This window comes from Carassius gibelio, chromosome B21, assembly GCF_023724105.1.
Source record: "Carassius gibelio isolate Cgi1373 ecotype wild population from Czech Republic chromosome B21, carGib1.2-hapl.c, whole genome shotgun sequence".
NCBI lineage: Eukaryota > Metazoa > Chordata > Actinopteri > Cypriniformes > Cyprinidae > Carassius > Carassius gibelio.
This window is the reverse complement of record NC_068416.1, coordinates 20698198-20712149: the sequence shown is the minus strand read 5'-3', so window position 1 is coordinate 20712149 and position 13952 is coordinate 20698198. Positions and strand designations below refer to the sequence as shown.

At 38.3% G+C, this 13952-nt stretch overlaps 1 protein-coding gene across 1 annotated transcript in view; it reads right to left on the bottom strand.

Moving 5' to 3' along the window:
- LOC127986709 (matrix metalloproteinase-17-like) overlaps nt 1-11797 on the bottom strand; it is a 67627-nt gene extending 55830 nt beyond the window's left edge. The window contains exon 1 of the mRNA XM_052589039.1: nt 11276-11797. Within this exon, the coding sequence (XP_052444999.1) occupies nt 11276-11416 (141 nt within the window). The 5' untranslated portion in view covers nt 11417-11797. The remainder of the gene's footprint in view (nt 1-11275) is intronic.
- Nucleotides 11798-13952: the final 2155 nt, after the last annotated feature.

The following is a 13952-nucleotide window of genomic DNA, read 5'->3' as shown; positions in this document are numbered from 1 at the left end:
AACGAATAAAACAATGCCAATATTACAAAATATAACAGTGAACAGATCACTCTTTTTCTAAAGAAACGTTGTCCAACAGGGACTACAGCAGGTAAAGTTACAATGGGAGTCCGCATTTCTCTAGCCTCCCCTGAGCCCACTGAGTTTTAACAAACACAAAAAAGTGAATTTTCAGCAGCCATTACTCCAGTGATGCTTTTCAAGGTTTAATGAATGAATAGAAGGTTCTAAAGAACAGCATTTATTTGAAATTGAAATCTTTCATGGCATTTTAAATGTCTTCAGCAATCAGTTTTAGTCAATTTAATACATCTTTACTTGATAAAAGCATCATTTTCTTTATTTAAAAAAACATATTAATCCCAAACTTTTTAAACCATATTAAGGGTAGCAAATTCTATACAAAGCTATATTTAATTTGTATTTGATATAACATAGGAATTGTAATATTATGCAATTATTAATATATGTAACATTCAATAACTAAACTGCTTTGGTAAATTTGAAATAAAGAAACAAGAAAGGGTCCAAAACTTTTGAAACTCTTTACGAAAAGCCTTTTGCTTTGGTTCTATTTGTGAGGTACCAACATGATTCTATAGCAGCTGTCGCGGTCAGACATATCAATGTGATGGATATTAATGCATGCACACACACACACACACACACACACACACACACACACACACACACACACACACACACACACACACACACACACACACACACACACACACATATATATACAGAGCCTAGAAGCATTCTGTCTGAGACAGACCTGAGGAATGGTGGCAACTGGGGCTGAGTGTTGACAGGAGAATATATGTATTCATAGAAACGAACAAACCCCTAGGAAGATATGAAAAGATGCAGTCAACTTCCCATGCACACTCTGTTTTCTGCGTTAGATTGACAAATGTCACTGTTTGATAAATACTGAATGCACAATGTAATACGACATCATGTTTTCTTACTTGTTTACTCCCCATCAAACAAAGAAGCTTTTGCTTTGACTTGAACAACTCTCAGAAATACATTTTGGAAGAATTGTACGAGAACATTCCCGCACTGCTAAATCAGTCCCGGGGGAACTGAGAGGCAATCTGAAAGTAGACAATTGACTGCTTTCGCGTTCTTGTAATAATATCTCAGCTTATCCCAAACAAACATACACACACAGCTGAATAAAGTGACTCAGTTAGGAAGGCGTAAAAATAGCTTTTGTGTCCTTGTCAGAATCAGTGAATCAATTCTTGCAAGACGCTCTGAACCAGATGAAATTAGATGTCTATTTCCTCTGAATATCGTGCAGCGGAATGGGGGCGAGTGGATGTGGATGAGCCTGTGTGATCAGGGAAGGTCTGTCATATAATTAGAGAGACCACAACAAAAGAAGGAGTCTTATCCATTCTCATCCCAGGGCCCTGAGTTACTAACAACTGCTAATTAGCTCATAATTTCTTCATAAATTCTATCTTTTTTGGGGCCAGACTCAAGAGTCCTGTGACGTCAGCATTGGGCCTCGCTGCAGGGCACTTCAACAAAGCATAACCACAGATGTTCATTTTCAGATAAATGTGCAGAACAGAAGCGCACAGGTGATGAATGAGAAGGCCGCCCTGAAAAGTAGCGTACTCTCTAATGTCGTTTTTATCAACCAAATGAGTCCCGACTAGAGAAGGTCAACTGTATAGTAAATCGGTTTATGAAATTACCAAGAGCCCCCAAAGGTTCTGTTAGGTAATGAAAATTGAAAATTGAAACAAGAGTCTGTGACTTTACAATTCAAGACGTTGTGACGTTTAAATGTCAACGAATACATCAACAACTACAAAACATGGGAAAGGGCAAAATGATATTTGATTGTTTTCAGAGCCTTGTATCTAGTAGCTGTCACACGTCTTACTTCAGTGAATACTTCTCAGGTTAAGTCGATTTTGAAAAAGTCCATTTCTGCACATATCTACAGTTGGGAAGTACTGTATGTTCCTTCCTGTAAAAAAGAAGTCACATTCTAAAATATATCTCATTCTAAGATAAAAAAAGTTAATATGAAGAAATAAAATTGCAATTGGGGGAAAATAAAGCTGATACAACAGAGCAATAGTCACAATTTGAGAGAAATAATATAGCAATTCAGAGAAATAGTCCCAACTGTGAGACATAAAATTGCAATGGAAATGCATGTAAGCTGACATGTTTATGAGTAATGTAGTAATTATAGGTCTTTGAAGGCAATAAAAATACATTTCCAATCGAGAAAACACATTTGATTCAAAATCATCTAGTTACAGCCCTTATGACAACATGCCCATTTGACATATAGTCACAGTCTCATCTTCAGATTCAGTTTTTATCTGTATTGTAGTGTACTGTGCTGGCATTGAGTTATCCTCTAATATTTACAAAGATAACTATCAACAAACCAAAGGGTTTGTTTTATACTTATCTGTGAAAACGAATGGGCACAAAGAGCAATAAAACTGTCACTGAGCACTATACACACATATCGCTTTCAGAAGATTTCTGACCTCTGCAAATGAGAAGAGGCGGAGAAAATAGATGTTATCTGCTGAAGCATCGAATATACGGCTTCTGCCGTGCTTTGATTATTGCCTTGACCGACTCTTTCTTGTAACTTGCAGTTCACTGGATTGATTTCTGTAGCACGAGCAATACATTAGTATTACAAATTCTCAAAGTCTTCAGTTTGTACAAATGAAACTCTGCAGCTTTTTTTCCCATTCTTTCATTCAGTTTGAGGCCATCTATATGCTAAACCAACAGCAGATATATAAAATGACTGGCTTTCTTCTTTTGGTAAAATGGAACAAAATACTGATGACTCATGTTGCACTCACAGATTTTTGCCCAATCAGATGCTTTCTAGAATGACAATGTCCCGCCCCCAATACCATAGTAATAATATGCATAACATTGTTTATCTTTTGAACACAATATACAAATAATCCAAGACTACATATGCCAATTACAAGATCGTTCTCTTCCTAATTAGCTCACAAAGCAAAGGAAGACTATTCATAATATGTTGACAATATGTCAACGAAGACACAGAGGAAGGACTTTGCTTTTGTTTTGCACTAAATTACAAAGAACTGGGGAAAAAAGCACAGCAAATAAAAAACACTTAGTCTTTTAGTGTGCACTTGGCTTTGTTACTTCCCAACACTATTAAGAGGCAAGATATTCACCTTGAATGCTTGGTAGCTGTGAACTGTAATTTTTATTTGGTGCTCTGTTCTGTATTTCATCTCCCTGAAATGCTAAGGACAGAAATTATCATAAAAGCCCACTTAAAACTGCTATTTTTCTCTCCAGACAGCCCCACTGACCCAGCTACTCATCACGGCAATCCAAGTGAGACAAGAAATTACCTGAAAAAAACCTTCCCTAAAGGCCCTCGTTTTAGCAACTGCGAGATATTAACATGACAAACAAGCAGTCCAAAAAGTTCAGAACAGCCAGGAGAGGCTCCTGATAAATAAACAAACAGAAGAATGAGGTAATTTGCTTCCTTGGTAACTAATGGAGCTGAATCATTTCCAATAACAGTTCTACCTCTAAATTCATTGGTGGGATCTGTAGGGATTGGGTCATTTCTTTTGAAACATGCAAATTTCATGACAAATGATTCGAGTGTAATTGGCTAGCGGGGGCAGTCATGGACATATACCTCCTGAGTCGTTTCTGTCTTGTCTCTACTGTACCTCTACCATCTGTATACCATCATGGCAAAGCTGTTGCTAGATGATGTGGGCGTCAGCCATATTTTTGAACATATGCTGGATTTATTCTACACTTTTTTTTTCAGCTGATCTTTGTAGCGATCGTTTACCTGAAAATTGCTTGAAACTTCATGATGGTGAAGATCTTCTCATCCAGCCTGAAGTTCATAACTCCACTGTTTTCAAAATCCTTGGGGCAATTATGCAATATACAGTCTAAATGGCAAAGGAGCCAGCATGTATTTCTGACTCATCTATAACTGACTCATCACTGAACAACAGAAACAACAAAGTTGTTACAGCAGTCCCCCGTTCCCCATGTCAAACACTGTGTAAAGGTCAACCAAGGGGTAAACAGCTTCATATATTGATCTTAACACTTCTAAAGTTATTTTGCCATGAAAATCATGAATGCACAGATGTACCAATATTTAATTTCTGGCAGTGCCTTTTATTTTGTCGATATTTACTTCTTCTTTTTTTTCGGTGGGGTCCAATGTTGTTTTGGTCCCCACTGACTTTGTATGGACAAGAACAGCAAAAACATTCTTTAAAACAGCTTATTTTGTGTTCCACAGAATAAATTAAGTTAATGTTTGGAACAATGGGAAGATTCATAAATGACAAAATTATCACTTTTGGGTAAATTACCTATGATATTCCAGATATTGCCACCATTTAATAGCTATAGACTGAGCATTTCAGTAATTTTATGACTAATATCTTACAAGAACACAATCTTAGGGACCCCATTCAATTAAAAAAAAAAAAAAAAAACAATATATGTATATATATAAATATATAAACCTTTAAATACAATTTTAAAAAAATCATTAAAATGTACCATGAGCTCTGAGATTAAGTAATAATAAATGGTGCTGTAGAAGAAACTTCACTTTATCAATATTTGTGTTTAATAACTTAATTCCCACACTGTTTGCATTCCAAAGGATACTTCAGCCTACCTACAGTACATTCTCTAAATCTCTCAAATATTTACTAATAAACTTTAAATACCCATCTGTAAAACAAAAAAATGCAATGCTATGATTCATCTCTGAGAGTGTTTGTTCAGTTTATGGCTTAGTACGCATTATTTGAATGCATCTCTTTTTTTTTCTTTCTTTTCTTTTTTTTTGTGTGACAACCAAGGCCGCTTAAAAAGTGGTCAGTCACTGTTGTGCTCTATAGCAATTTAATCCTTCACTGTGCACTCAAAAGTATTAGATTTTATATTTCCATCAAAATGCCATGTCAAGTGGTTCCCTGCAACTATGTTGGCCACGCTTTCATTTAATTGTACTTACTGGATTCAAGTAAATTCAACAAAAAGGTTGTAACAAAAGACATTTGAAGTTGATCATTTTATATAACATGCATGCATTCAACATGGCTGCTCAAATAAAGAAGGTAAAGCAGTAAATTGGTTATAGCTTTTATCCTTAAAGACTGTACAGTACAAATAAAGCTCTCTGAGGTAAAGAGTCTTGCCAAGGGTACACTGATAAAGGATCAAGCCTGGCTGCTTATTTCACCACCTGGCTTGGACCTAAAATTGAGAGTACTTATATAAAATCAGTGCTGTGTGATATAATTATTTATCTAAATCCAGTTTTATTTACTAAGTCTAATGTTTTCAATGGAAATACCTGCTGAAAATGGGAAAAATAAAAAATAAATACCCTCAATACACTTTTGGTTGCATGAGATTCCACTTTCACAAACCCTTTCATTTGTCCTCTACATTCTTGCGACATTCTATAACAATTGAAATCAATAAATCATGGTGTGCCGGCACCCTAACTCAGTTTCTCTGAAAATGTGTATTCATGAGGTAATTTTAATGAAAGCTTTATTTATTAAATCTAACAATGCTGATATTTTGTTTTTTTACTGCAGAAAAATTCTAATGCTGTGGCAGGTCATCAATTTGTAGTGAAACAGAATGAGTACCTCATTATGTGACCATGGCGTGGTCATGCATTTTGAATCTGTTTAAATCTATAGGTTATACTGGCTCATAACATACCTTTCTTTCTCTCTGTTATTCTCATGGGGACCAGAAGTGGAAGGAGCCGTGTCATTTTAAACCTTACAACATCTTGAATCTTTTTTTTTTTTTCAAAAGCCTTCACTCTCGCAAAATGATTTCTCTGTCGCTCTTTGCATCTGAGAATACCTTTCTTCCAACCCTCTCGGTTCCTGCTCTGTCATCTGGTTAGAAAGTGAAAAAATGCAAATAAGAGACAAACCACAGAAGCACCTGCTACGTGCCTCTGAAGACCTGGAAAACTTAGTAGACTTAGTAGTGGCCAAAAAAACCTCATATACTTTACAGTAATTCTGCAAGCAACTTAAGACAAGCTTTGCTGTTGCTGGGGCTTTTTCTACTGGTGCTTCATTGTTGCCTGTTTCAGTGTGGTTTATTTTAAGCTGCAAAGAAGCATGCCAAACCAACACAAAACCACCATAATTATAAGTGCTAGTCGGTTGTTTGGACAGCCATGGTAAAGACATCCTTGATCTCAGCCTGCCTGGGGAGGATAGGGGTTCCCTTGAGCTAAAAATAAAACCAAGGGTGCACATGGAGTCAATATAGGCTTTTCTTTAATAATTTTGACTTGAACAGCATTGGTTCTGAAGTGCTGAAATCAGTGCGATCCAATGGAAAGCATGTAATATTGCGTGCAGCTACACTACATCCTTCCTTCTTCCTTTACCACACAGTTTGATCTGTAAGAATTCAGAGCTAGCTGCTGGCGTAGGGTCCTGCTCTTTTCATTCCCTCAAGCATTTGACTTATTACAGGGCACTGTGTTTCCTGAGGTTTATCCATCGAGGCTTTCAGTATAATCACTCCCCTGGCCTGTAATGTTCATAGGGACCATAGCAAAAACACATCACTATCATGCACAGAGGACTAGCCATGTTTGGTGTTTCTTTTGTCGGTGTACATGTTAAACAAAATGCTAGCACACTTCAATATACATACATTGTGTGAGGCAGAAAAGCACAGAATATACTAATGCATCTCCAAAGTTCCCGCACTTTTTGACCAATGATTTCCTATAACATTTCCAGTAATTCTCATGATTGTTGCTCAAATTTAGCCTTATCAGAGAAATTTGGATTTACTACTTTTTTTTCGGGCCTGAAAAAAATAAATGTATCTATGTATATAATAGATTTTTTTTGCCCCCAAAAGCTTATGAATATAAATGGTTGCTATCCCCCGTTCAAATGCAAGATGTCAGTAATGACAAAAGGAGATATTTGGATTTGGATGTTTGACATGGTTCTTATTAAAGAATGCCAACCATGTGCCTGACCCTGCATCAAGATTGCTGCTCATGTCATCTAGATAGTCTACAGGGTCAGAAAGCAGCAAAAGCCCTAAAATATCCTTGTCTCCGAGAGATGAGCTGCGCTGGGTGCCAATGAGAAACAGAATCTGAGGCTTCTTAAAGGTCTGACTGTCTGACACTCTTTATATCTACAGACACCATCCAGGGATTCTTTCGGATGGGTTATAATACAGGAGTGAGAAGAGAGTGATGAGCCTCCATACTTTTCTATTCCTCCCTAGTGCTTTTCTCCACTCTGGGCTGAAAACAATCAAAAACAGCGTGATAGCTTGGGACAAAGATCCATCAGTGTTGTTGATGTTAGGAAGTGACTCTGACTCCCAAACTTTAAACCTGATTCCTTGAAGTTGTGCACAGTATCTTCGAGGTTGTGAGATAATCTAATTAGGCAGCCTAATAGACATTCAAAATTATGACTATAGGCATGCAGCTTTAGCAGGTGCATAATTCCACACATATTACTCTGCTGCCTCACTGTGCCAAATCTATTCTCATCCACACCTCCACAGACCTCGCTCCTGAAATAATCTCCTTGACCCAAATTGCAGATGCCTGGCAATGGACTACAGGTCACCAGAATCCAGAAAATTCACCAAACTACAGGCCCACCCAGCATCAGAATAGTTACTACACCCCATTGCATTGTTATCTGTCTGAGCAGAAAGGAAATGGAAAATAGAGCCAATTCTGACTGACAGGAACGACTAATGGGAGTATTTCCACGAAAAATAGATCACCTGATCTACTGCAAGCCAAAGTCTATCTTAGCCAAAGAGAAGTGCTATTGATTTAATGTTTACCAGTTCTCTAAATGCTGTACGTGGCCCCTTTTAGTCACCAAGGCTGTGCTCTTATGCTCATCCCTTTCTCTTTATTACTCTGCTGTGGGTGTGCGATGGCTTTGGGCCACCTCGCTTTGGATGTCAATCGCAGGCCCGTCCCACTCATGGCTGAAGTCTTTCAGGATAATTAGAAGTGAGAGCCAGTGAGTGAGCACATTGGTCAAACTGACGATGTGAATGATGGACAGGCTCATGACAGCAGAGGTGGCTGACTCTCTTTGGCTTAGTTGAGGACGTGTCACTCTGGGCCTGTGAGCTAATATGTGGTGTGTACTATAATGAGTACGGCATGGGCGAGGGAGGCGGGTGGTGAAGCCCATGCGCTGCTGCATGCATCTGTTGATGGGTCCAGCTGGTGCTCTCGTTAAAGACATTACATTAGTTTGACTCAGAGGATTTGAAAACAGAATGCAATGTGATGCAGAATAAAAAAAGCAAGAAAAACACCTTTGCAAACGGATTGAATGTAGGTGAATTTTCCATGCATTTCCATTTCAGTTAGTCTCACAAACAAGTGGTCAGATAAAAACAAAACAAAACAACAACAACAACAACTTTTTGCAATGTGGAATTGTTATTACCCTTCAAGTAAAAGATACAAAAACAACTTTTTAATTTGAATGCTTAAGTATTTATACATGATAGAATTTGTTGCAGAGGCTTTAATAAATTGCTAACAAATCTAAAAACTATTAGAAAAAATACAGTTTTTAATCTGTATCATGACTACTATAGTAATGAAATTTAAATAATGAGAAGTAATCAAAATAATCATTAAAATTATAAGATAATATCAAAAGCATTACAGTAATGACACCTGGCACACATTCATATCATTATGGTGCCTTTTATTCATTAGAATACAATTATTCTTAATTAAAAAACTTTAAATTTTAAAACCAATTTGTGCATGACATGTGTTTTAACAAACAAATCATGGCTCACCAAAAGCATTTTGAAGATGGCACACAGCCTCAAGATCCTCCTGAGCATTTTGCAGACGATAAAAGGCTATAAAGAAAAGGTTGTGTGGAAAGTCCTTATATGGAGCTGGTTTGGGTGTGTTTTTGCAAATGACAAACCTCGGGCATGTGGCCGCTCATTAAGAATACTCTAAATTCACTGACATTAAAGAGACATTAAGAACAAACTTGTGTGCTTAGGAACATGTTGTTTAATAGATGGACATTTTTGTGAGATGTTCTCCTGCGCATACGAATACAAAACAATGCAAGCAATTATTAGTGAATGAGACGTGAATTGTCATTTTCAGCTGCATTGTTCAATGGGAGGGATGCTGAGGGAGGTCCACTGTGTCACATGGGGTTTGTAACCGTTATTGTGCTGACTTGTCCCATTCTGTCCAGTCCGAGCAACAGTCTTAAAACCAATCATTATGCCACACGCCCATCTGCTCCTTCACAACGCCCTTACTTAACACCCGCCCTTCCCAGCCCAACAATACCCCACCATCTGTGCCATCACCCATAGCTTTTAGATCTCTAAAAGCATCGTCTGCGCCTGTCAAGTGTTACTGTGCCAACAGCCCGCAAAGCAATAGCCAGCCTCCCTGGAGGTGGACACGACTCCCTAAGTCTTCATTCAAGCATGAGTTGTCTGGGGTGCAAAGTTAACAACAACAGCTGCTCTGCCGTCCACAGTCATACGGAAGCTGCTGGAGATGTAATCTGAAAGAAGTGTATGTGTCATGTTATTATCAGCTGCTGTCACAGAGAGCTGTAACCCATCAGAGATCATTTGCAGAGCGTCTTATGCCATGTTTAATGATCAGAGGTTTGATGAGATGCAGTGTTACACGCTGACAGACATCAACAGCCTCATTATATGCGTGGACCAACTGCTCAGTAGCGCAAGATTAGATTTGTGAGGGTCATTAAGAAATATGGAGCCTTTCATTTGAGAGTTTAAATGAAAAACGTATTGGACGCTGCTAAAAGTTTCTACTATAAGAGGATATTTATGTAAGAGAATATTTGACCGAAAGTGATCAATACACATACAGTACTTTATGAACACTTTTTGGAAAGTTACTGGATATAAAAGATAAAAGGATATTGATTAGGAAAATCCATTTCTTTGAAGAGAACATCAAATATACCACAGAACAACTTAACAAGCAAGTATTGGAGTACTCCTGTTAACTGAAATTAAATGCTTTTGTTGCCAGTATGTGGCCGAGTGAAATAAACACACAAATATGAAATCAGATCACAACCTTATGCCCATTCAAAGTGAGGGGACATGGGACACCTGGGATTTTTAAGCATAGTGTGTTTTAGGAAAATTAAAACAAAAAGATTTGTAGTTTATTAGGCATGATTATTGTATTGATTTAAACATGATTTTTTTTGTAGAAAGTGAGGGAAGTGCATCTTCAACAAACAAAAAAGGTGCATGATGCCTCTTGTTTAAATGATGAAAATATAAAAGAATCAAACATTTGAAGGGATGATTGAATGCTGAGTAAGCAACTTTTGCTGTTTTGTTGATGTTAGTGCCGTTACCTCATTTTTGCTACCATAATTTACATTTCTGGAGAAACTGCCAGTGTGAAACGCAGGAATAAATACCCTAACAACTTAGTTTGAGCAATGAACAAATTCTCAGCCAACAAATCCCACTCAGTAAACGAACATTTCTACAGTCAACATTTCTTTCAAACGAACAGATGTGCACAGTTTACGTGCTTTTTTCAAAGTTCGGTGCGCGTGAAAATGTCACGTCAAATATTATTTCTGAATCCGCGCGCAGCATGAAAGTGAGTCTGAGGGGGAAATTAAGTAGATACCCGAGAAGAGCTTGATTATGGCTCCAGTTACAGACAAAAAAATCGATCGGCTAGATTTTTAAATGAATATTTCTGGCATAATTTACTCACCCTCCTATTATTCCAAATGATTACGAATTTCTTTCAGGCAGTGAAAAAATGCAGTGGATGGTGACTGATACCTCCAGCCTCCTGCGTGTGACAGAAAGTCACACAGGTTTGGAACAAAATTATGGTGAGTAAACGATGACATGGTTTCATTTTTGGCTGAACTATTTCTTTAACACTCTGACGCACGTTTTGCTTCTTCTGAATCGTCGCTGTGAAACTTGACTTCTATGAAGACACAATGAAACGAATCCGTTACGCGTCTAGATGCAGACGCGTTGGAGTGTAAGTCCGAATACATTTTTGATTTTACAGATGCGTCTAATTCGTACAATAATATATACCCACAGGCCACAGGTTTTTCTTTCACGCCTTTTCCCTAAACGATTATTATTAGTCGGAAGACAGGTTTAAAAGAGCACCTACCACCCCCATATCCATCTGCTCGGCTGTTATAGACGGGGCCGCCCGAGTTTGAGATAAAAACCAAAGAACTGGAAAAAGAATCATCTCTGGGTAAATAATCCAAATGGTCCAGGAGGAATTCCACTTTCTGAGAGACTTCATATTGTCTCTGCTCCCGGTGATCAAAGAACGGTCTTTCTTTCCGCCGCATCCACCGTATAGATCACCCAAAGCCGGGTCCCGGTCATTTAACGGTCCGTGGGAACACGTGTCAGTCAAACTACCTCACTGTGGTGCGCAGACACGTGAAACACATCACATACAACACAATACAGGGCGGTTAATTTCCTCAGGGATCTCTGTCTCCAAACGAAATGTCATTCACTGTGGGCATCACGATTTACCAAAGGAGCCTGAAGATGAGCCGTGTACGCATTCACTCCCAAAAGACCAAAAGTCAAACGTCTTCTCTCAGTCCTAATCCGAAGCCCTTTGAGATCAGTGCATGTGCTGTCAGAGAAGAGCTGCCGCTCTCAGCGCCGAACGCAGCGGACTGACGCGCGGAAAACGCGAGGAGAACTTGTATAGCTACTTCCCAGATGGGAGGGGGGCTCTGCGGGGGCACTGTACTCCAGCTGAGACCTGTGCGTTTTATTATCATATTTTAAAGTGAATACTGTGTATACATACTGAAGTAAATGTATAAATATATATTTTTTTATTAAAATAACACTTTAGTTTAAAAAGTTACAGAGGCAGACGATGGTTCACAGATGTTCTACTTTTGACGTCACTGAATTCGAAAGCTTATTCATGAATATTAATTTTGTTATGAGCGCCAATAAATTAGCATGCTCTTTTAATGTTTTAAGATTATGGAATTAATCTATAACTTCTACCCAGCACCCTATAAAAGACAAGCAGCTGGAGAATGTAGGCTATAGATTAAATTATCGATCTGGAGAGGTCAGTGGAGATGTCTTATACAGTGGTTTTTTTTCTATTCTATTATTGACCTGTTATATCTTAAGAAACCAAAATAAGACCTGTATGCAGAGTATTAAATGGCGTTTAAGATATTTTGAGAGATGTCTGTTGGTCACCAACACTGATAACTGCATTTGATTATCAGCAATGAAAATATATTCTTTTGTGTTCTGCAGAAAAAGAAAGCCATACAGATTTGGAACGACAAGGGTGAGTAAATCATTTTCATTTTCTGTGTGAACTTCCTTCCCAGCAGGTACAGGACCAGACATACACGTAAATATAACGTCAAGTTGATGTTGGACTTCGGACAGACGTTGCATTTTGGTTGAGAATGAAAATCGGGTTGACGTTAGTATTTGATGTCAATTTGACATTGACTTAACTTTGGCTTTTGGTTACGCAACCTAAAAACAACAACATATCAACGTTAGCTGATTTACCGTTAAGCGCGAATAACGTCAACAAGTAAGCACCTACCTAGTAAGCAACCACCTTACAACACCCTGGCAACCAACTTTTCTGCAGAAAACGAAAATAAAATTCTACATGAAACACAGGCTGTATTCAGCCAGCACAACCGTTTAGTCAGCAATACTAATACTGTAATGTAAGTGACCTTTCAGTTATAAAACTGCTTTGTGCCTTCTCTAAATATCACACTATGTATGTGTTTAAGGTACACATACCTTTTGTAGTTGACAAAAAACAGTGCTGCAACAAATCTCCCCATCAGTGAATAATCTAAAGGCAGCTGAGGGTAAAACATGCATCACAGGGAACGGCACACCTGACAGTCCGTAAGAGCTCTTATCACTTAATCACAAGCCTGCACATTACAGAGTTATGGCTTTAAGCTTAATGCACATTTCAAGGGACACAACCCTGAAATGTAATGCAAAGACATATGAAATATTAAGCACTGGCCTCAGGTAATGAAGGACAGGAGTGTCGGAGCAGATCTTTTGACTGAAAAACAGCATGTAACGGAGACTGGCGTGTGGGGACGTGATGCATAAAGAGAGATGGCGGTTTGAAGGCAGAAAAAGATTAATGGAGATGGTGTGGCAAGAGGACTGAAAGAGAAAGAGAGGAAGGACAGAAGATCGCTGGTGTCAAGCGCATGACAACTTCTCATTCGCATGTGGCTAATCAAATGCACAGGCGCACCGCAAAACGAAACATCTGTCAAGAAAAATCCAGAAGAAGATTATCGAGGGTTCTTATTCAAATGAATAACATCCCTTTACGCAGGCGTCCAGTGATTACCAGCTTCAGACTTGACGTTTTGAAAAGACTGCTGAGCTTACACTTTGGGGAAAAAGTTAACTTAGTGCACTTAATTCTGTTAACATCAGCTTTAATGGAACACCTCCCTCCATGTATGTCGCTTACAAAGAGAGAAACAGCATCGGACGTATCTGATTTTGCACATTTTAAGTGTAGAATACCTAATTGTCTTTCTGAGATGTGTAATAAATTACATTTTGCTGTTCGCGGTTGGACAGCCCTGTGACACCTTCGGCCTGAAGATGTTATGGGCCCTGTGAATTTAAGCAACAGCCCTGGTTCACCATTACTGCACCCTTTGTCAATGTGACAAGTCAGAGTTAAATTAAAGGAATACTAAAAATCACATTAAATTCTAGTCATCTCAAAGCTAAACAGATGATGGATGGATGGGTTAAATAAGGTTCTCTTTTCAAAGAAA